This window comes from Martes martes, assembly GCF_963455335.1.
Source record: "Martes martes genome assembly, chromosome: 7".
In the NCBI taxonomy this organism is placed as follows: Eukaryota; Metazoa; Chordata; class Mammalia; order Carnivora; family Mustelidae; genus Martes; species Martes martes.
Window position 1 is genome coordinate 37,517,616 of NC_137894.1, and position 24,530 is coordinate 37,542,145.

Below are 24,530 nucleotides of genomic sequence, written 5' to 3' on the forward strand. Positions count from 1 at the left end.
CCACTGCTTCCAGCAGCCTCCAGCCTGATACGTAAACTGTGTCACCATTCCATCAGTGCTCTGAATCAGGTGAGACAGTCCCTCAAGCAATCCCCAAACAAGTCAGACCATTACAGGCAAGTTCTACTCTTCTTTCCACGAATTGAAAGGCTTCCTTCCATTATGCCAGGAGGGTAAGGGGGAGAAGGGTGAGCATAAATGCCATGAAATTTCCCATTATTTTTGAATATGGCTTTTTGGGTGTTTGCTTGGCTGTTACGGCTTAGTTGGCTTCTATACTTCTCACGACACTACACTGTGTCTTCAGTGTGTCCATGTGTGTTTGTTGGGGGACAAGGGCCCAGAACTTCGTAATCTGCCATCTTGGTGACATCACTATCAATTATCTTTTAAGGAGATTTATTTTAAAAAGAAGTCTACTAATATTTATTATGTTATTATTTCTGTTACTTTTTTATATGTGTATGTAGATTCAGATTTCCTTCTGGTATCATTGCCATTGCGCATGAAAGGCTTCCTTTAACATTTATTTAAGTGTAAGATCTTCCTGTACTTAGTTAAATTCTACTGACCTGTCAAAGTTCATTGGTCCTTCTCCATTGTCCAAACTGATGCAGAGTTCATTTGGATAATTTTTGCCAAGATCACAAACTCTTCCTCCCTTGTCAGGTCTGTGGCTCAATTCTCTGCTAAGCTCTTTAGACCATAGCTGTTGCCTTTCATGTGTTCCTAGGGGTCTCACCCTGCCCACGGGGTATTTGGGGTATTTAAGTGTCTACCAAGGATTTGAGGGAATTTTGAGGGCTCCATTCTTTCTAGGATTTGTCAACTGGAAATTTCTGCCACCCTGGCCACCCTGTTGTCTCATTTCTCAGACCAGTAAGACTGCTACTTTTTCCTTGAGGTCCATCTCCTGTGAACCCATGAAGTAGAAAGTGCTCTCAGAAGCCAGCTGACTATGGACTTCAGCCAGTATTTCCCTTTTTTCAAGGAGCATATCACTTCCAGTTTCTGCTTACTACTGATTATTCATCTATACCTTCAAATATGTTTTTGTTAACCCCAGAAGAGTTGGTCTACTACAAACTGGCATTACTGGAATTAGAACTGAATTATTTCTAAAATGTTTGAGAGATCATTAAGTTATCAGTTAGTTATTCAGTAATGCACAGAAGAAAATTTGAAAAAATTTTGTATTTCAGTTAAAGATATTTATTACTAATGTGACAATATTTTTTATAATTTCTTCCAGTAAAGACTGAAGACTATATGGGAGTTTCTTCTCTTTTTGCAGGATATAGCCAATGAAGAACACAAAAAAATTGAAGCACTAAAATCAGAAAACAAGAAGCTAGAAAAACAAAAAGGAGAATTAATGATAGGGTTCAAGAAACAATTAAAATTAATTGATGTTTTAAAAAGGCAGAAGGTGAGTCTGTCCTTAAAAAACACAGTTAAATCACAGGTATTATTTGGGCCACTCTACTAAAATAGTTATTATTTCTACTTTAGATATGTTTTTTATTTTGACACACTTAGGCACAAAATTTTTTAAAGATTTTTTTTTTTAATTTATTTGACAGAGAGATCACAAGTAGGCAGAGAGAGAGGAGGGAGCAGACTCCCCACTGAGCAGAGAGCCCAATGTGGGGCTCGATCCCAGGACCCCGGGATCATGAGCCGAGCCAAAGGCAGAGGCCCTAACCTACTGAGCCACCCAGGCGCCCCTAGGCACAAAATTTTATCTATTAACATACATAATAAGATTTATATACAATATGTCATCTAAGCAAATGGATATTTTCATGCAAGTATATTAGTAATGTGGCAAATGGGACTAGAAATACTGTACAGATACTCCTTAATTAAAGAAAGTATGTACAAAAATAATTATTATCTTAGGGGATTAGTTTGCCTCTTGAAACATGGAAGACTGAAAATTGAATCCCAACCACTATTTCCTTCTGTCCACGAAGTTACCTGGTGGTGAAAAGATACGGAGTCATGGTTCTGCCACTCTCCCTTCTTGCCAAGGTTAGGAATTAAAATGTTATTATTCTCTCAACATGTTGGTTCAGTAACCACCATGGACAAAATAAGTTGTTTTTGTTTTGTTTTAAGAACAAAATAAGTTTTTACAGGCTGACCATTGAATGTAATTTCAAATATCATGTTTATTAGAATTCGAGTACACATTCCAACAGACCTTATTAATTGGATAGCATATTTATGTACACACTTTTATCAATTTCCTGTTGTTCTGTGGTCTACTCTTAATACTAAAATATTGATTTGTTACAAACACAGATGCATATTGAAGCTGCCAAGATGTTGTCTTTCACCGAAGAGGAATTTATGAAGGCACTTGAATGGGGAAATTCATAAATTATCTACTTTATAATTATATAGACTTTGTATGTCTGTCTAACTGTATGACCCACATATATTTTATTTAAAGTTTTAATGCACTATTTTTACTCTAAGTAATGAAGACATTTGGTAATGAAATCAAAGTAATTCCAGTGAATTCTCTGTTCAGATTTAGGGGATACAAAATTGATATGTAAGATAATAGGAATTTAACTTTTGATTCTTTCTTGTGACCCACTTGCCATCTAAGGTAAAGTACTTTATGTCCTGGAGATTCAGCTCTAGTTCATAAATGGTAAGTTTATGTTCTAGAAATTCTGTTTTTAAGTTTTCATTGACAATAAAGCACTTGAAATTCCTCACTCTTAACTATTCTCTTTCCTTATAGTAGAAAGAAAAAGATACTTTGGCTGGCCAAATCCTGGAAGTAAAGTTCCTAAAATACCAGTGGAACTGTAGTCTGAATGGAGATGCAGAAAAAGCTCTGAGCAGCAGGAGTAGTATGAAGAAGTTAGTCTCCTGGGTTTGGCCTGTAATGTATTTATATATCCTTGGACTGTTGTGATGTGGTACACAACTCAGATCTTCAAATTATCAGTACAAGAACGAGTTTGACTAAGAGCAATTAATTTTGTAGCTAAAAAATATGAATTAGAGACACTTCAGAAAATCCAAGTAGATTACAGTCAGTATTAACTGTAAAACAAAAGTTACAATGACATCTAGTGGTGAAAACAATCTAATTTTTACCTAATCTTGATGGTGTCACTTCTCTTCACAAATTTCACTCCTTTTCTGATATACTTTCCTGAACTCTTCACCAAGCATATCGATATCATCCTCTTTTTTAAATACTCCCTACAAGAAAAATATTTTGTGGGTTACTTCAAATGCTAGAGTAGTTCACCAAATGCTAACAAATATATAGACTACAAATTTATGACGTTATATCTTTAAGATAATGTAATCTATTTAATAGGTTTATGAAAAAATCACTGTTCTCTAAACTTATGATTTGATATAGATACTGAATATTCTTTGACTGATTTCCTGACGTATCTATCAGCTCCAGTGTAGGAATTTGTAATAGGAATCTGGGCTCTTCTCCCTTACTACTGCAGGTCACGACTGCCAGGACTGGCTGAATGAGAAATAATTTAATAAGGTCTGAGAGAGGCCAGGGTGAAGAGACTGAACTTTGCCAGGTGCATGGATGAGACTGGCTCTTACCTCCATTCTGTGGCTGATCAGCAAACCTTCAATCTTGTAGGAAAGGCTCCAGGTTTGGAGTTAGGCCATTTAAGCAAGCCCTTTGAAATTCTCCATGCTTTTATTTACTTTTCTTTTCCCTTCTACTATACAGTAAAAGCCTCTTAAGTATTTGCTTATATAATTTAAAGGACCTAAAGAATAATTTAGGTCATTTGGGGATATATCAGGTTTGTTTGTTAGGCTCTCCCCATCTCCACATTCACTTTTAAAAATATCTAAATCCCAGACTCTCCAGAACTTATAAGGTGATGTATTAATTTAAAAAGAAGACTATATTAATTAATCCTATCAACCAATTAGACTGTAACAACCTGTGGACAAGCAATAATTACTCAATTCCCTTTCTCCCTCCTTAGCACTGCACTAAAAAATAAGCACTTGATTCTTCCAGATGAATAAATCAAATGACATTTCTAAATTTAAAAGATGGAAATTTTATTTACATGCATCCAGATGTTTATATGGCTTATGAAACTCAGTTGTTACTTCATTTATAGTCAGAATTTATCTCACTTATACATGAAAATCTTATCTTTTGGAAGTACTTCTAAAAACAGGTTACCTAGTACCTACTTAAAACTTCCCATTAGATAGCAGATCTGTCTCGGACTTGGTTCAAGCATGTATCTGTTAGCAGTGTTACCAATTACAAGATTTTCCTGTATGTCATCAGCTTTAGTGTACAAAGTATCACAACTGATTTCAGGTAGTTTAGTTTTAGACTTCTAAAATTGAAATTCAGGAAATCTAGCTCCTGCTTCTAAGAATGTGCCAAGACCAACTCTCTCATTTTAGAGACAGATGTCAGTGACTGCCTAAGATCCCACTGCTTTGTGAACAGCCAGAAGTAAGCAAAACTCAGACCCTCTGAAATCCTAGTTACCATGTAATTTTCCCCACTATTGGAGGTCAGATTATACCTTGAGTTAAATCTTACTTACTTTAGGGAGATAGCCTAGTAATTTTGTAGCATGTTCTTTGAGAAGTTTTAGTCTTTCTTCTTCTATAATTGCATTAATACATCCTTGTCTTCTTTGCTGCAACTGCCATTCTTCTAGTTCACGTTGCTGGAAATGTAAATAAAATTTTATTGTCACAGCATACATTAATCTTTTAAGAAGTCATTAAATAAAACCTATTCTCATAGTGAATGAGACAAAATTGATGAACTATTTTTGACACTAACTTCAGAATATACTATATAGTATATATATCTTTTATATTTATTATATATATACAACATATCTCTATCTTTTAAAGTTACAAAAACAGTAGTCATGACTGGGATTTTAGGGAGGCAAGTATATATTTCTAGGACAATATACCTTCATTACCAAGGAAAAAATTTTCAAAGAAGGGATTTCCTAATTTATTCAGATATTTATATAATGTTAACCATATGCCCAGTGCTGAAGGCAGTTTACTGTATAAAACAAAATAGGGGGGCGCCCGGTTGGCTCAGTAGGTTAAGCCTCTGCCTTCAGCTCAGGTCATGATCTCAGGGTCCTGGAATCGAGTCCTGCATTGGGCTCTCTGCCTGCCTCTCTGCCTACTTGTGATCTCTGTCAAATAAAAAAAAAAACAACCAGGGATATCTAAAAGGTAAATATTTCCATATATGTTAAGATTTTTAAGAGCCTGTAGGAAGCACAAGAATAGCAGCAATAGTTCCAACAGAAGAACCGGTGTTTCGGAGCACCTGGGTAGCTCAGTGGGTTAAACCTCTGCCTTCAGCTCAGGTCATGGTCCTGGGGTCCTGGGATCGAGCCCCAAATCGGACTCTCTGCTCAGCGGGGAGCCTGCTTCCCTCTTTCTCTGCCTGCCTCGCTGCCTACTTGTGATCTCTCTCTGTCAAATAAATAAATAAAATCTTAAAAAAAAAAAATCCAATCTTGGGACTTGCTGAGCTTTTAAAAAAAAAGAAGAACTAGTGTTTCTCAGGAGAGAGTTCTGAATGCTCTTATATAACCACATCAAACTTCTGTACCATATAATATGAAAGAAAGGACCAGCTTTAAAAGTTTTAGGGCTTAAAAGAACTCTTATGGAGCCATACCCAAATAATCCTGTTGGAAAGGGAAGGGTGCTAAAGGCAGACCACTGAAGCGGTGAATTCCCACCTAGAATTAAAGTAGTATTAATGTTAAGCGTGTCTTTGTAATAACTATAGTTTCCTAGGCTCATTATTTTTTCAGACCAGTCCTTAAAGTCATGTAAACTAGAAAAGAGTATGTCTGTTTTCCTACAATGGGAGACCAGCTTCTACATAACCTAATAACTCTTCATAGTTACCAATGAAGATAAAGGGGGATGCTAGGACACAGCTATTTCCAGTGCCACTTAAACCTGTAATTGCTTCTCATGAGAGTATTTCGTCTACTATAATACTATCTGCATTACAGAATCAGACATAGCATTGATAACAGCTAATTGAGAAAAGACGTTCTCATCCATCTTGTTCCTGAATCAAAGAGTTGAGTGGCCCTTATTTATGTTACCTCTAAGATAAATAGGGTAACAGAATCTGCCATGGAATTGTTACACCTGAATCTTTTTTTTTTTTTTAAGACTTTGTTTATGACAGAGAGATAGCAAGACAGGGAACATAAGCACAGGGGAGCTAGAGAGGGAGATGCAGGCTCCCCGCTGAGCAGGGAGCCCATATGGGGCTTGATCCCAGGACCCTGGGACCATGAGCCAAGCCGAAGGCAGATGCTTAACTGCCTGAGCCACCCAGGCACCCCCCCCCCTTTTTTTTTTAAAGACTACATTTCTAAGGCTCCCTTACAGTCAGGTGTGGTCAAAATAGGACTTGGTTTCTGCCAACGGAATATAAGCAGATGGGTCATACAGACTTTTATGAGGAAGAACAAACTATCTACTAAGACAACCATTAATTTGGTCTCTGTACCTGTAGCCAAACCTAATTTTAACTGATGTGTTCCTTATAAAAAGGAGATACAAGAAAGTTCTATAATGTTGTGAGGAAAACTTACTTGTTAAATTTTTGTTCAATGATGTATAGTCTCTAATTTGGGTAGAATACAAGATTTCTCTTCTTAGGATGTGGTAAACACATTAAATATCCTAATGAACATTTTTATAGGAAATTAGGATAAAGAGTTTAGAAAACTCTGAAACCAAGTTGTCCATTTAGGATAAATTCTGAATAGCTGGTAGTAGGAAACTGCTTCCTGGGGAGTTTCAGATTTTTGCCTAAACATATGATTTCTTAAAAAGCTAGACAGAATTGTAGATACCTATTTAGGAATATCTTCAAAATCTAGAAATCAGAGTTAGAGCCTCATAAGATTATAATGGAAAGGATTAACATATTCCATGATAATGAAAATCCACCCTTGCCCTTGGGATGTGACCCAGTCTCAGACACTTGAAGCACACAGCTTCATACTAGGAATATTTACATTAGAGAAAATTAAGACAAATTGTTTCCAACCTTGTCATTTAGACATCTGTAAATATGGCAACAGAACTATGGTGTGACATAAGTAAGGAGAGAGGAGAGCCAAAGTATCTCGACACTTCATGGAGCAGGCAAAAGACAGAGCTGATCTCTCTTGGTTTTCTGTAATACACCATCCAGATTCTCTTGCCTTTCTAACCATCTCTTGGTCATGTCATTGTTTTCTTCCTCCTCCTCCTACCATCAAATAAGAATGTTCACCAAGACTTGATTGGCCCTCTTACTGTTTCTCATCATAATTCTTTGGAGGAATCATCTTAGCTTGAACCTCTCTCTGTGCTGCTTAATGCGAGATACGTATTTCTAGGAAAATCTGACCTAAGCTTTGCTCCTCTGGGTCAACTGCCTTAAGAATATTTTCAATTTGCATTTCCGTTTCAAACACACCATGATTAAAACCGAAGTATTATTATACCTTTTTTGTTCTACCTCATAACATAACAGCATTTGGTAGTCTTTGAGTTTCTCATATTTAAAACCTTGGGAGTTATTTTGACTCCTTCCTCCACTCTACACTGCATGGTCCAAAAAAGCTATACCAGTCTCATCTTACTTTAAAAATATTTAAACTCTTCCCTTTCTTGCTTCTTCCATTGCTTTGTGAACCTATTCCAGGTCCTCATCACCTCTTTCTTGAATTACTACCTTCTCCTCTTGCTAAAGACCATGTTATGATCATCAGTTTCCTATTGTATCATATCTAGACTCCTCTGCCTATCATTCAAGTTTCTTGTTGTGGTATTTCCATATGCTGCCAACTTAGAATAGCCTTCTGCTTTTATTCATCTTTTACGTATTTCCAGGTAAACCCACATAGTTCTGCCAGAAATGTCCAGTTGACCCATGAATAACACAGGTTTGAACTGCACAGGTCCCCTTACCAGTAATTTTTTTCGATAAATACAATATAGTACTGTGAATGTATTTTCTCTTATTATTTTCTTGATAACATTTTCTTTTCTCTGGCTTACTTTGAGAATGTAGGATGTAATACATATATAAAATATGTGCTAATCGAATCTTTATGTTATCACTAAGGCTTCTGGTCCTCAGTAGGCTATTAAGTTTTGGGGGAGTCAGAAGTTAATTGTGGATATTTGACTGGGTGAGGGGGAGGGTTCAGCACCCCTTACCCCTGTGCTGTTCATGGGTCAACCGCATTGCACAATTAGTAAATTACAACTACCAAATTCTATAAATGTTTACATTGTACATTTAGGAAATGTACTCTTAGTATAATTTTATATATAATCAAGTCTTTTACAAATCTGTACCCTATTTTTTGTACTACCCTAGAAGCTACCAGAATTAATTTTTATTTATTTTGGTTCCTTCACCAACACTCAGCAGAATGCCTAACAGGTCAGTGTCTGTTGATTACAAGAATATCTCAAGATTTCTTCCTGTCCACCCATACAGGAAAAGATCATCATTACCACAAGTAACTTTATTAATCCCTGCTCTGCCACTTACTTGCTGTGAAACCTTGAGCAATATATATGTCATCTCTCTATGCCTCAGTTTCCACATCTTTAAAATGGGGGTAAGGGGCACCTGGGTGGCTCAGCGGGTTAAGCCTCTGCCTTCGGCTCAGGTCATGGTCCCAGGGTCCTGGGATCGAGCCCCGCATCGGGCTCTCTGCTCGGCGGGGAGCCTGCTTCCTCCTCTCTCTCTGCCTGCCTCTCTGCTTACTCATGATCTCTGTCTCTCAAATAAATAAATAAATTCTTTAAAAAAAAAAAAAAAAAGAATAGTACCTAACTCAGGGTTGAAAATTTAAAGTTATCACTTTGCTTGTAACGAGCTTAGAATAGTGAATGACGCATGTAAACACTCAATAAATTTTCATTGTTACTGCTACCACTTCCATTAATCATAAATATTTACCATATACCCAATCTGTATTCTTCATATTTAGAGCTGTTTGTATTTACAGAGTACTTACATATTATCTTATTTGGTTCTTAAAGCTCAACAATCTAGTGAGGCAGATTATTTAAGTATTATTTCAGGTTTATGAATGAAACACAGAGAAACTGATGTGTCCAAAAGCACAAATCTAGTTCCCTCTCCAACTCTGAAATTTACATTGCCAGCTAAGAAATCTCCCCTCTGGGGCCTAAGAATTAATGTGGACAAAATGGAATTATATATCCCCTTGAAATCCATTTTTCTTTGTTTTCTTTAGGACCTCACCCATTCACTGAAGATGGAAGCAATAGTATTATTTAGTAGTAGTAGCAGCAGCCGTAATCCTGCTCTTACCTCTCCAGACCTAACTGGTCACCAAGCTGCATCAAGGCTATCTCCCTCACATCTCCCCCCTTCTCCATTTGCATGGGTTTTCCCCACCTATCACCGACTTACCATAGTAATGTTCTAACTGGTCTCCCTGTCTCTAGTCTTACTCCCTTCACCCTACCCCCAATATCCCTACTCAAGTCATCTTTCCAAGTGCAGAACTTAACCATGTAACCTATTTAATTCTTCAGTGGGTACGCCTGGATAAAGATCACTTTCCTTAAAATAGCATCCAGGGCATTCATGATCTGTGTCCCCTCTACCATACCAAGATCCCACACCTGTATAATTATTATCACATGTACTTGGCCTATCTTTATAATGATTGCTTTTATATATTTTTATACAAGACCATAAACTCATAGATATCATGGACTTAGTTGTATTTATGTTCTCAACACCAGCCAACCAGTGTCTAGCACAATGGAAAGCATCAATAAATATATTCTAGATGCATTAAGGAATGATTGGTCAGAAAACGTCTACACCATATGTTAGTAAACAGATAACCTAACAGCAAGGGTCTCAGTTAAATGTTTAGTGGAGGAACAGATGAGCTGATTGTTGGATCAGTGATAATAAAAAAAACAACACTTTTTCTTACTTTGTCTGCAAGGAACTGGTTGCGACGCTCTTCGATGAGTTTTTCCACAGCCCTCCTGTGTTCTAGTTGCTTCATTCTTTGTTTCTGAGCATTCATCAGTTCTATCCGATCATCCTCAGCAAGCTTAGCTAGCATAGCTTTTCTAAAGGTCTCCTCTTCCTCTTTTGCAGCCTGGAGTACTAATTCCTTCAGGGCCATTTGTTCTATAAAATCTTGCTTCAACTCCCTTTGCTTTCTCAATTTCTCTTCTGCTTCCTCCTAAACAACAATTCATATAAACATTAATTCAGTAACTGTTTCTTTATAGCAGATTTACAAAGAAAGGGTGGATAGAGTTTGGTTGAGTGCAGTGTTAAAATAAGAAATAAAACTGAAAAACTAACTTTTGCAAGATAACACTTTTCCCCATCCTTTTAAGACTCACTGGATAAAGGACATGTTACCTATGGATTGCCTTCTTTTATTTTTAAATTTTAATTTATATATATTTTGGAAGGAATTGATATAAAAACTTTTCTACACACCTGAGGTTATTAAATCTGTGAAATTTGTACCCACTATGAATCATTCTAGAATCTTGCCTGAAACTGTGGTTCAAATCACTGGTAAGTATTTTTCAGAATAATAATCTAGAAATGACAATCACAAGTTTTTTGGGAAAATTCAAAATTACTTGGCACAGTTAAAGTCTTTTCCTACAAGCTTTAATTTTCCTAACATTTTATTAATAAAAAATTTTAAACATAATTGAAAAATATTTACAGTGACCACCCATCTAACACCTAGATTCTATTTTTGCTTTATTGTTATCCAATTAGGACATGTAAATTTTAATTCCTTCTCAACTGTAACCAGCCTTGCCTAATTCTAACACAATTTCCAGGAGGTAAGCCATATCCTGAAGGCATTCAAAATACTGCCTTAACAACAGCTGTATGGGCAGGGGTTTTACATGTAACACAAATAAGGGATTTACTACAGGCCAGCAGGTGGCATAGAGGGCCAGGGAACCAGCCGTCATCTTGGTTACCATCTGCTTTTTGTAGAGTTAACCATCATGGCTCAAATTCCATGATGGTAACTACCAAAACTATTTCCAATGTCCCAGTCTTCTACGTATGATTGCAACCTCACTGTGCCTACTTCTGTCTTCACACCTTGAAGTGCAAGGATAACTTGGGAGATTACCTAGGTCATATGAAGAATTATAGCTAAAAGAAATGTGGTTTCAATTTTATAGTCTTTATAATAAAGTAAGACAAAATGGGTAGGAGTGGGTTTTAAGTGAATCAGTCTGGAATATCAGTTACAGTAACTCTGTTCATTATCTTGAATATTCAACCTCTTTGTCCTCACTTACCTCTAATCTGTTCAGATCTCACCTCCAGAAGGTCTTTTCTAATCACTCTAATTCCTCTTAGGAATTAGAATTCTCTTTTGGGCCTTTGATACCATTCAATTTTCCCAACATTTAATTTTATTTGATATGCCCGTGCCCTATCTCCTCACTAACAATAAATTCCTAGAGGGCATTTTTTTTTTTTTTTACTATTTTATGTATCATATCTGTTATTTTAGTTTATGATACTGGGCACAGTGTTATGATATTATAGTTTGTGTTCATCTGCCATGTATGATATAGAAGTCAGAAGGCTCAATGAAGGCAGATACTGTCTCATCTTTGAACTCCTCCAGAGCTTATCATAATACCTAACACACAGAAAACACACATTGAATCAAATGAATTGATGACACCTCCTGGGACCCATCTCCCAAACAAATTTTAGTAATGGTAAAGACATTTGGGTAAAAATCAGGGAAGTGTTAGCAAAACAAAACACAATTCTTTGTTTTTTTCTACTAGGAAAATGTTCCTGTACTCTTAGATCTGTCTGGATCAGGATTTTATACATATATGTCATATGGACTGCATAATTTTACAACCCATAATATGGTTTAAGAAATAGCTATTTACTGAAGGTTTGAAATAATTTGCTGTAAAACCACTCTGAGCCTGGAAACTTTTAGAGGTATCTTGGTCTGGGTTCTCCTATGAAAGCAGAGCCTTACACAAATATTTGTGTATACATATTTTATGAGAGAAGATCTCAGGAAGCATCAGTGAGAGAAAAGCAGAGAGAAATAGGGAAGGAAGCAAAGCCAACACATGGGTGCATCACTTAACTGGTTACTATGTGGGCAACTGTGGCTTAATCCTGCCAAGACCTTGTGAGGAATGCATGGAGCACCTTTCAGGTCTGTCCACAGGGCTGACAGGAAGAAGCATTCATCCCTTAATTTCTGTCCCCTCTTGGCTGAGGAATTCCCCCAAGGGTGTTAACTCCCAGCCCCCACCAACTCCACCACACTTTAGTCCCTTACCGTTTTTTGGGGTAACTTGATACTAGATACATACAAATCAATTACATTGTTTTTAAAAAGAAAGATACATATTTTACATTCTTCTATGCAATTAGCCATTAAGAATATATATGCAGTTGGTTTTGATATCAATACGTGGTTATCGGTTTCCTCCTCACTGATGAAACAGTGTATCTAAAATGATCTGTTTTAATATAGCTGAAAAATATTAAAAATAATACTAAAAGCTAACAATTTATTGTATATTGGCTAGTCATATATCTGTTTAATGAAATGTTTGTTCAGATTTCTTGTTCATTAAAGAACACTGAGTTCTTTGTATTCTATTATTGAGTTATAAACATTCTTTTCTATGTTCTGAATAAAAGGTTTTGTAAGATACATGTAGGGAATACAGTTTCCCAGACTGTGGCTTACATTGACATTTTCCTAAGTGTTAGGAAGTTACTAGTTTTGATGAAACTCAATTTTTTACTTTTTCCTTTATGGATCTTGCCTTTTTAAACTACTAAAATATCTTCACCCTTCTAAAGGTTATAAAGTCTTTCTGCAGTGTTTTCTTATAGAAATTTTGTAGTTTCATTTTGTCTCATTCATTTAAGTTAATTTTTGTATATAATAAGAAAGAAAATAATAAGCTGGAAGGCAGGGAAAATAGGCAGAGGTTGGTAAAAGGGTACAGAGTTCAGCTATAAGATGAATAAGGTCTGAGGATCTAATGTAAAACATAGTGACTATAGTTAATAACACTGTATTGTATAACCAAAATTTGCCAAGAGTAGAATTTAAATGCTCTCATCAAAAAGATAAACATGTGAGGTGATAGATGTTAATTAAGTAGATGGAGAGAATCATTTCCCAATGTAAACATTTATCAAATCACCATATAATGTATACTTTAAATCTCTTACAAGTGTATATGTTAGTTGTACTTCATGGAAGCTGATATTGAAAGTCAGTAAACTTGAAAAACCAAAAGCAAGAGTGACCAAAAATAGAAACACATTACCAATATCAGAAATGAAACATGGGATACCACTAGAGACCCTGCGGACATCCAAAGGATAATGGAATTGTATGAACAATTCTACAATTCTACAAGTTTGACAATTTAGATAAAATGGATAACTTCCTTAAACACAAGTCATTAATACTAACCAAATATGAAATAAGATCATTTGAATTGCCATATAACTATTAAGGACATTGAATTAATAATTTAAAACTCAAAAAATAAAACTCCGGGGCCAGATGGTTTCATTGGAAAAGTCTACCAAATGTTTAATGAAGAATTAAAACCAATTTTATACAATCTTCCAGAAGATAGGAGAGGAGGGAAAACTTTGCTTTTTATTTTATGAATATCGTATTATCCTGACACCAGTATAAAAACAGAAAACTAAAAACCAATATTCCTCATAAATATGGATGAAAAAATCCTTAGCATAATATCAGAAAATAGAATCTAGCCATACATTAAAAGAATTATACACCAGTGGGATTTATTCCAGTAAATAAAGACTGTTTCAGTATTCAAAAAAAATCAATGTAATCCACCAGGATAAAGAAGAAAAAGCACATGATCTTATCTATAAATGAAGAAAAAGCATTTGACAAAACCTTCATGATAAAAACCTTCAGAAAAATAGGGAAAGAGAACTTTCTCAAGTTAATAAAGAACATCTATCTACAAAACAAAGTACAGTTAACAGCATGCTTTCCCTTTAAATAGGCAACAAAGAGAGTTGATGTCTATCTCATCACTCTTATTCAACATAGTGGTCGACAATGCTAGAAGTTTCAGTTAGTACAATAAAGCAAGAAAAGGAAATTAAAAAGATAAAATAAGAAAAAAAGAAGACTGTCCCTACTTGCAGAAAACATGACTGGTTATGTAGGGGGGAAAAAAACCCAACTCCTATAAGTTACTAAGTGAACAGGAAGGTTATGAGATACAAGATAAATATAAAGTTAATTCACTAATAATGAGTCCATGGATACTGGAATTAAAACTAAAATTCCATTTATAATTGCTCAAAAAAATGAAATATTTAAATATAAATCTATAAAGCACATACAGGATTTATATACTGAAAACTATAAAACACTGAGGAAACTATTCAAAGATGATATAAATAAATGGGAATCATGCTATGTTCATGGACTGGTAGACTCAACATAGTGAACATGTCAATTCTCCCCAAACTGATATTCAGATTTAATGCAATTCCTATCAAAATCCCAGAAGGCTGTTTTTGTAGATAGAGATAAGATTATTCTAAAATGAATTTAAAAAAAAAATTATTCTAAAATGTATATGGAAAGGCTAAAGTAAATTTGAAGACTATAGCTACAGTAATCAATTCTGTGTGGTATTGGTGGAGGGATAGATACATAGGTCAATAGAGCAAAACAGAGGCCCCAGGAACAGACCCATACAAATATACTTAACTGTTTCAATAAAGTTCCAAAAGCAATTTGATGTAGGATAGAAAATCTTTTCAACAATTTGTAGGGGCAACAGAACATCTAAAAGCAAAAACCTTGACCTAAGTTTCATACCCTATAAGAAATACTAACTGAAAGCAGATCACAGATACAAATGTAAGAGTTAAAAGTTTTAGAAAAAAAAAATTTGTCAGGATTTAAGCAAAAACTTCCTAGAATTGATGTCAAATTATGATCTATAAAAATTGAAACTGGTGAACTGGACCATTAGAAACCGAAAATATTTGCTTGGAGAAAGACCCTGTTAAGAAGATGAAAAGACGAGCTACAGATTAAGAGAAAATCTGTAAACCTACAAACCTGACAAAGGATTAGTATCTAGAATAACATAAAGAACTTTCAAAACTCTACAATAAACTAACAACCCAATTAAAAAATTGGCATGTCATCCTGACTTGAGGTCAGGATACGATATTATTCAACACTGTTTCCTGTGGTTTTCCGACTATTCTATATACTAATGAGAAGGAATATTGAAATCTTCAACTATAATTATAGATTTGTCTCTTTGTCCTTTCAGTTTTATTTCATCCATTTTGAAGCTTCATTTAGGCTCATCCACCTTTAGGGCTGTTACAACCTCTAGATGAATTTATCCTATTGGCATCATGATTTCCACCCTAACTTGCTTTTGATTAGTGTTTAGTGTATCTCTCCCCATCCTTCTGTTTTTAAACTATATGTCTTCATATTTAAATTGTGTTTCTTACAGGGGAGACAGTTGAATCACACCTTTTACGCTGTTAACTGCCGCCTAGGGCTAGCTTTTTTATCCAGCCTGAAAATTCTTCTCCTAATTTTAGTGGTGTTTCGTTTTGTTTTAAAAGCTTTTATTTACTTATCTCACACAGAGAGGAGACAGAGAGGGAGGGAGAGAGCATAAGCAGGGGAAGGAGCAGAAGGAGAAGGAGAAGCAGGGAGCAGAGAGCCTGATACAGAGCTCAATCCCAGGGCTTGGAGATCATGACCTGAGCTGAAGGCAGACGCTTAACCAACTGAGCCACCCAGGTGCCCCTAATTTTAGTGTTTATACTATTTACACATAATATAATTACCAGTATAGTTGGGTTTAGATCTGCCATTTTTCTACTGCTTCATCTCAAAGTGATAATGCTTCTCTATGTTAATCATTCTTTCCATTTCCAAAACTTACTCTTAGTTTCATCCTATGTATTTCAGCTTGCTCTTCCTCGTATAATTCTTGTCGCACTTGTTCCAAATCTTCACGTTGCCGCAGCATTTCTTCCAATTTCTGAGTCAACTATTAAATTTTAAAGAAACACACAAACGTTAATAGGAAACAAATTCTATGACAAGTATTTGAGAATTTCTCTAGTGTTAAAGAAGTGGCTATTTTATTACCGTGTTCTGAAGCTGTAGCCTTTTCTCTTCATTTTCTTGAACTTTTGCCATCCGATCTTCTTCTCTTTGTTGCTGCATGTTGGCGAATTCTATGATTTTTCTGTTTTCTTCTTCCATCTCCTCACGTTTCTTCTTTCTCCAGAGAGCCTGCTCTTTCTGAAACTCTTCTATATACTTTCGAGTTACATTCATTTTTTCTAACTTTTGTTGTCTTTCCCTAAAAAGCAATAACAAGTGCAGTTTTATAGTAATCGAAATAATACTGAAAAATGTGTCATTTCCTTCAGTTGATAATAACATGGGCAAAACAGCTTTTCTGTTTACTTACCTATTTGTTTATTTATTTATTTGAGAGAGAGAGAGAGAGAGCACATGAGCAGGGTGAGGGACAGAGGGAGGAGAATCTCAAGCAGACTCCCCAGTGAGCCTGGAGCTTGACATGGGGTCAATCTTACAACCCTGAGATCATGACCTGAGCCAAAATCAAGAGTCAGATGCTTAAATGACAAAGCCAACCAGGTGCCCCATAGCTTTTCTACTTATAGTTTATTCATTCATTAATACCACAAACATTTTGAGTATCCACCATGTACCACTAAATATGATGACAGGTATGAATCTTCTGAGTAAAATACTACTTATACCTCTCTTCTAAACTATTAACGAAGTTTTACGTATCTCACTTCAGAAAGGCCAACAACCTACACTTCCACTGTCTACCCAAGAAATGATCAGAATACAAGTCCTCTGACACGATATTGGCATATTTAAGAAAAACAAATGTTTAATCATTTTGTTACTTAATAAGCATTTGTTACCAAAGATAAACAAGAGTTGCTCTCAGTTTATATGATTATAACATTTACTGAGGACTTACTATGTACTAGGCACTGTTCAGTTGCTTTATGTCTTCAAAACAAGCTTAAGATCAATCGAATCTTAATGTTTAGACATGGAAAAAAGCTGGGATAAACTTACAATTGATCTTCTTCATAGATTTTCCTAACAATTTCATCAATCATGAGTTTCTCTTTTAGTAACTGCTCATACGCTTCCTGCTTTTTCTTTTCTTGTTCTTCAAGTTGTTTCTCTAAGTCAAGATAATATTGTGCTTTTACTTTATTCCGCTTGTCTTCCGCAGCACTCTCTTCCTTTACTGCTCTCTCGTGTTCCTCCATCATGGTTTTGGCTATTTCAGCATCACGTTTCTGTTATTAAAACAAGATTCATCTTTCCGTTTTCAAATGTGAGCACAGTATGATAGAATATTTCAAAACAGATGTAATGAAATATTATAAAGCCTACTGCATAAAACATTTTCATCTGTCAAAATAAAAAGCTAAGGGAAGTTACTGTCACCTGAAGGGTTTGAATGATGAGTCAATCCTTAAAGAGGCTTTCCCATTCCTTCAAGTAGGTCTCAAGGAAATACAGGAAAAGGATAACTAGTAACTCCACATTTGAAAAACAGCAAATAAAATTAGAAGTACCTTATTAATACTATGTTTAAAAAGCAGCAGTCCTCTTTTTCTTTTATTTAAAAGCTGATATAGGCAATTCTTAACATCATTGTGTATCAGGTGCATTTACAACAAGGTTGGTACTCTTTTTCATAGAGGTCCACTATTAAACAGCTCTGAGCAACTCTTTTTTTTTCCCAGCCTAAACTTTCCTTCTTGCCTCTGGCCTTTGAAGTCCATCATCTCTCATTTATTAAATGCCCTTTATAATCACTTTAACTTAGAAGAGCCTTATATATTACTGTGTCTGTTTTCTGTAGCTTTTAATTCACTCGCTTAAGACTATTCCCTCTGAGTTGGAGACAATCTTGCTTCTTAACTAGGTTAAACCCCTTATTGGTTTTGAGCATTTTGAAATCAGTAACCAAATAAATTGTAAATTAAATATATTGAGGCAAATTTTGTTACCTTTTACCATTATGATCACAATCCAAACACTAGAATGGTTAATAGCATCAAACAGACAAGAAGAAACAGATTAAAGTATGAATGCTGAATGCTATTCCTGATCCAACTGATGCCTTCACACCAAATACACTATTAATGGGACTTGACCAAAACTCTTTCTCTGCTTCTATTTTCTTATCACATGCTGTACTAGGTTCTTTAAAAAAATGTGAAATGATAAAAACATTTATGTACACATTGCCGTAGGTGCCATACACATAGTCAAGTTTGAGGACTATTTGAGTTTAATCTTTATGAACCAATTTCATTTAGAAAATAGCGAAAATTCTTTAAGGAGTCAGATTAAAATGTACAGTTGCTTTGAGAAACCTCAAGTATCAGGGTAAAACTGCAAACTACTAGCCAAAGAGTACATTGTTTATGTTCTACTTTATTTCTGCAAGCTTAGAAAAGAACTACATGACTTAGGAAATGAAGTCTCCTCATGCTGTCCTACAACCTGTCTCACCAAAAGCGATGCCAGTCAATAGCCTGCCGTGCAAAGCTCCCGACTTCTCCCACACCGACACACGCACACACAGATCGCTGGGGCCAGCGTCTCATCGTATTAGATGACTCTATCACATGGTGCTGGTTAAGTATTTTGATATTATTCCTCTAATTGTATGTGTATATGAACGTATATGTGTGTTGAGATCTACACATGGCTGATGTACACATACAGGTTTAAAAACATGGTCTGTGGTATGTATTATTCTCCAACTTGATTTTTCTGCAGCTTTTTTTCTTTTTAACCTAAAATATATTCAGATCAACTTTAAAAGCCAGAAGATTTACCCTACCTCTTCTCTTTAATAGCTGTATAACATCTTTGAAAGGGATCTAGGAAAGAAGGAACTCTACCACCAAAATGCTCTACAAAATAGAGAAACGAGAGGAAAGAACTTACAAGACCACGTAATATTGCAGTCAGACCTCTTCATCTACATCTAGCCTTTCCAAGGGCTCAAATGATGGTGTGCACCCTGCTTGGAAGTATTAACTCAATAAACCCTATTCTACATTTACTGTATAACACCACTGGTAAGCGTGTCTGAAACTCCTTTGCCCAAGAATAACTCTTGCCCTAACTTGGCAGTATGTCAGGAGTTAGAAGAGAGGATAAAAATAGAAAAAGAGGGAGCTACTTAAAACAGGCACATTTCCTGTTATATAATATAATATAAAATTATAAAATATATAATACATAATGTATACATTATGTATTATATATAATATATAAAATTATAAAACACTTTAATTTTTAAAACATTTAACATACAAAATTTAATAACATTCTAAAATATAATGATCACACTAACAATTTGTACTATATTGATTTGTCAAAGAATAATCAGTAAGAGACCATAGGAATGCTCAGACTGAGTATAGCTATTCATTCTAAACAGCAACCTCATTCTTTGTGTCTCTGAAAGGCTCTAATATTAAACTAAACAAGGCTCACTATTAAATAATCTAGGAGTTCCTGTACCTTAAGGATCTGAAAAGTATAAAAGTATTTAAGAAACCTAGCAGTGTAAATTCTTTATCATATATAACAATTTTCACAAAATTGGTCTATTTTTGGTTTCCTAAATGAAGCTAAAAATACAGAAACATGATTACCATTTGCTCATATTGAAAACATAATGACCAGAAACATGATTACCATTTGCTCATATTTAATTGCATCCTTCTCTGCAATCTGGGCTGCCCTTTCTTTATTCATGTAAGCGGCTTTTAATTTTTTCTCCAATTCTCTGAGCTCAATACTGTTAAAAAAAAAAAAAGACAGAAATATAAAATTGAGGACCATATTTCTTACTATTTTAGAAGTCTAGATCTGAAGTTTAAAAGAACTTTTTTTCTAAATGTAAAAGATATTTATATTATTAAACACCTTGAAAACAATATCCTTTCCTCCCTTCACCCAAAGAAAACTCCGAATGCATATGAAGTGAGGCATTATAATTAATTTTCCAAACAAAACAACCCTTTTATTTCCAATAATCATCACTAAAAATCCTTTTGCCAGAGTGACTCAGAGAAGATGGTTTATCGATATTGGTTAAAACTTCTGTCCAGCCATTAATGCTATTGAGCTAAAAGAACTATAGTGAAGTGCTTTAAAGCAAGTTACTTAAATTTTATACCTCGGTTTTGTTAACTGTAGAAGGGTTAGCTATGGGAATTAGTTAATGTGTATAAAAAGCTTAGAAAAGTATCTGTTACACAGTAAACATTCTATGAACGGTAACTATTTTTTGATAATGATGATGAAGAGGAAAGACCGTGGGCAAGTTTGCTTATCTGTTAAAAATAAGGATTGCCCTCAGATAATCTCTAAACTGCTTTTGAATGAATTCTTTCCTTAGCTTTAGTGGAAAACAATATGCCATATATAACTTCTCAATGTGCCAGAATTCTGAACATGAGAATTCTGAGTTGGAAGGGTCCTTAGATGTTACTTGGATGCACAAATTAATTCTTTTTTAAAAAAGATTTATTATTTATTTTAGAAAGAGTTGTGGGGAGGCAGAGGGACAGAGAGTCTGAAGCAGACTCTGCACTGAGCCTGGAGCCCAATGCAGGGCTTGCTCTCACAACCCTGAGATCATGGCCTGAGCTGAGTTGGATGCTTAACCAACTGAGCCACCCAGGTGCCCCAAACACATCTTAATTCTTTCTAGAACAGAGGCACTCACCTAATTATAAACAACTTATAAGTACCCTATACCTCCAAAGAGACAGTCCTCATGGGGAAACTATTCTCAGTGCTGTAATGTGTCCTTCTTGCCCTTACTGTTGTAGGTATAAATGTATACGACACAAGATCGCTTTCTTTCATAAAAAATAATAATTTAAATGAGGATTACGTTTCTAGGTTAATCTACGTATTTTACTCTGATATATTGCAATATATTTATAAGGGTTTTTGTTGGAGTTAGGTATTAGTATCTGTAAACCAACGTATGAACCCAATCACAATTTATAAAATTACCTCTCTGAAACAAAGTCCATCAAATTCCAAAAAACTAACATGCAAATAAGTGACCTTCATTTGAAGGACAAGTACACACATTTCTATTGGTTATATACCAAGGAGTGAAATATCTGAGTCATAGGGTAGGCTGTGTTCAAATGCAGTAGAAAATGCCAGCTTTCCAATGCTTTGCACAGCTTCATACTCCTAGTGCTTACACTGCTACACATCCTAGTAACACTCTTTAGTCTTGTTATTCTTTTTCGCTTTAACCACTCTTGTGGGTGTGTAATATATCATTAGGGTTTTAACTTGTTTTCCTGAAACTGAGACCTTTCCATAAGTTTGAGTCATTCCTACATCTGTGAAGTTTTTGTTCAGTATTTTTTTTGCCTGTTTTTAGACTAAATTGTCTACTTCTTACTGCTGCATAAAAGTTCTTTATATATTCTTGATACAAGTCTTTTTTGCTTATATGCATTGCAAATATATCATTCCAGTCTGTACTTACTCTCAGTTTCTTTAGATGAAGAGAAGTATTCTAATTAACCAATCTTTTTCTTCATTGTCAATGACTTCTGTGTCATGTTTTAAGAAATGTTGCCTACTGCACAGACATAAAGGCATTTTCTCATATTAGTCTCTCAAAACTTTGTTTCACCATTGACTTTTAGACTACAATCATTCAAGAATTGATTTTTGTGTGTAGTGTGAGATGAAAATCAAGTTCATTTTTGTACATATGGCTATTGAACTGATCCAGTACCATTTTATAAAACTGTCCATTTCTGACTGCTCTGCAGTACCAGAACAGTGACAGTTCTCTGCAGTGTCATAAAGTTCAAGTGTGCATCTATGCATGGATCCATTGTTGAATATATCCCATCCTTCCTCAGCTGGGGTTCCATAAGGGAAATTAGCCCCATGGAAGACTGAGTAACTGTATTTTAATTTTGTCATAGATAGTATATAGTTGGCATTGTTTTAGATTGATAGGAGGTTAGTTAATTCACTACAGATAAAGGATGCCTTAGGCCATTAGGGTTTAAATTTTCTGGGTGAGAAGATCGGCTCCATTCCATTCCATTGATCCATTTGTTTATTCTGTGCTAAAACCACAGAATATTATCATAATTGTTGTAGCTTTATAATTTTTCATATCCTAGAGAATAAGTCTCCAGTTTTGGTCTTCTTAAAGATCATCTTAGCCATTCTTGGTACTTTGCATTTCTATATACATTTTAGAATCAGCTCTTCAAGTGTCACTATAAACAATACTGGCTGAGATTCTGAATAGGACTATACTGAATCTATGAATCAATTTGAAGACTATTGACATGTTCCCAATACTGAGTTTTCAATTCAGTTAAACTGGTATATCCTTCCAATTATTTAGGTTTTAAAAAAACTATTAATAATGGTTTATTTTGGGGGGTGAATGGGTGGCTCAGTTGGTTAAGCAACTGCCTTCGGCTCCGGTCAGGATCCCTGGATCCCCTGGATGGAGTCCCACATTGGGCGGGGGGGTGGGGGGGGTGGTCCCTGCTCAGCAGGGAATCTGCTTCTCCCTCTCACCTCTCCCCTTTCATGCTCTTTCTCTCTCTTAAATAAATAATGGTTTATTTTTTGTTTTCTCTCAGTGTTGAGGTTTTATACCTCTTTCATTAGGTATTTATTTTTATGCTCTTGTACAAATTATTTTTTAAAATTCTGTTCTCTAATTGTTAATCTACAGAAATACGATTAATGAAGAAATACAAATATTGACTTCACATCCAACAACACTGAACTTATAATTTATACATAGATTCTTTTGGATTTTCTACATACACAGTCATATCATCTAGGAATAATTAAAGTTTTATTTCTTTACTGCCAATCCTAACACCTTTCGTTTACTTTCCTTGCATTATTGCACTGGCTAGTATGTCCATACAAAGATTAGTAGAAGGTATTATAGCAAGCATCCATGTCTTCTTATAAAGTGTTTAACATTTGCCATTAAGTATGATGTTACTATAAACTCCATTTTATTCCTAATTTCCTAATCCTTTTAAAAATTTCTTTAAATTGATTTATATCAATTGGCTTTTTCTGCTCATATAGTTTTTCTATTATATTCTGTTAATGGGATGAATTGCATGTATTGATTTTCTAGTTAAACCCACTTTAGATTCCCTAGGATAAGTTAAAATTGAGTCAGATGTAATAATATCTTTCTCACGTGCCACTGGATTTGATACTAATTTCTAATTACAATAGCTAAATTCAAGAGAAAAATTAGTCTATAATTTTTTAATCCTATTCAGGTACTGACCTGATTAAAATCAATTCAGAAGTGTTCCCTCTTTTCCCATTCAGCAAAACTATGTGAGACTGGTGTTATTATTTGAGTGTTTGGTAAAATTCACCAACCACCTAACCACGTAGGTTTCTTTGTGAACAAGGTTAATTATAGATGTAAAAGTCTAAAAGTTATAGAAACATTTAGGTTTCTGTTACAACTTGTGCCAGTCAGTTTGGTAAAATGTTCTATTTATGAATTTATCTAAATTTCCATATTGTATCAAATTGTTCACAATATCCTATAATCTAGCAAATATTTGTATGATCTATAGTGATATCCTATCATCCATTCTAAAATTGGTTATTCATGCATTCTTTCTTATACTTTATCATTCTTGACAGGGGTTGTCAATTTTACTAGCCTTTTTAAGGCACAATTCTTGGCTTTGATTCTACTTTATGTTTACATTCTCATGTATTTGTTTCTGCTCTTATTGTTCTTCTATATTCTTTTTGTAATCATTCCAGATGGAAATTTGCTGTTCATTTTCTAATAATTCCAGAGGGAGCCTTCATTTCTAGTAGTCCTTTCAGATTATAAATTACTCTTGAGTAACAGTTTTAGCTAAACCCCATAAGTTTGTTTGTTTTTTTAATCCTATAACTTTTATTGTGGTAAAATACACAAAACAAAAATTTGCTATTTTTAACTATTTTAAGTGTACAATTCAGTGGTGTTATTACATTCACAGTATTCTACAACCATCTATCACTATTTCCAGAAATTTTTATCATTCTAAATATAAATGCTGTACTCATTTAAGTAAATAACTCCCCATTCTTCCCTTTCCCTAACCCCTGGAAACGTCTAACTACTTTTTTGTCTCTATAAATTTACCTGTACTAGTATTTCACATAAGTGGAATTATACAGTATTTATCCTCTTATGTCTGGCTTACTTCCTTAACATATTGCTTTTATGGTTCAACCATATTGTAGCATGTATCAGAA

The 24,530-nt window shown here is 34.9% G+C and overlaps 2 protein-coding genes across 4 annotated transcripts in view; one reads left to right on the top strand and one right to left on the bottom strand.

Annotated features, from left to right (window-relative positions):
• TEX9 (testis expressed 9) overlaps nucleotides 1–2,737 on the top strand; it is a 65,810-nt gene extending 63,073 nt beyond the window's left edge. For all 3 annotated transcript variants that reach the window (XM_080808780.1, XM_080808781.1, XM_080808782.1), the window contains 2 exons: nucleotides 1,295–1,429; nucleotides 2,308–2,737. In XM_080808780.1, the coding sequence (XP_080664906.1) occupies nucleotides 1,295–1,429; nucleotides 2,308–2,385 (213 nt within the window). In that variant the 3' untranslated portion in view covers nucleotides 2,386–2,737. The remainder of the gene's footprint in view (nucleotides 1–1,294; nucleotides 1,430–2,307) is intronic.
• MNS1 (meiosis specific nuclear structural 1) overlaps nucleotides 1,184–24,530 on the bottom strand; it is a 94,169-nt gene continuing 70,822 nt past the window's right edge. Inside the window, exons 12-19 of the mRNA XM_080808778.1 lie at nucleotides 19,920–20,022; nucleotides 17,262–17,491; nucleotides 16,284–16,500; nucleotides 16,075–16,182; nucleotides 10,032–10,289; nucleotides 4,584–4,709; nucleotides 3,121–3,228; nucleotides 1,184–1,351 (exon numbers count right to left, since the gene is read on the bottom strand). Of these exons, the coding sequence (XP_080664904.1) occupies nucleotides 3,136–3,228; nucleotides 4,584–4,709; nucleotides 10,032–10,289; nucleotides 16,075–16,182; nucleotides 16,284–16,500; nucleotides 17,262–17,491; nucleotides 19,920–20,022 (1,135 nt within the window). The 3' untranslated portion in view covers nucleotides 1,184–1,351; nucleotides 3,121–3,135. The remainder of the gene's footprint in view (nucleotides 1,352–3,120; nucleotides 3,229–4,583; nucleotides 4,710–10,031; nucleotides 10,290–16,074; nucleotides 16,183–16,283; nucleotides 16,501–17,261; nucleotides 17,492–19,919; nucleotides 20,023–24,530) is intronic.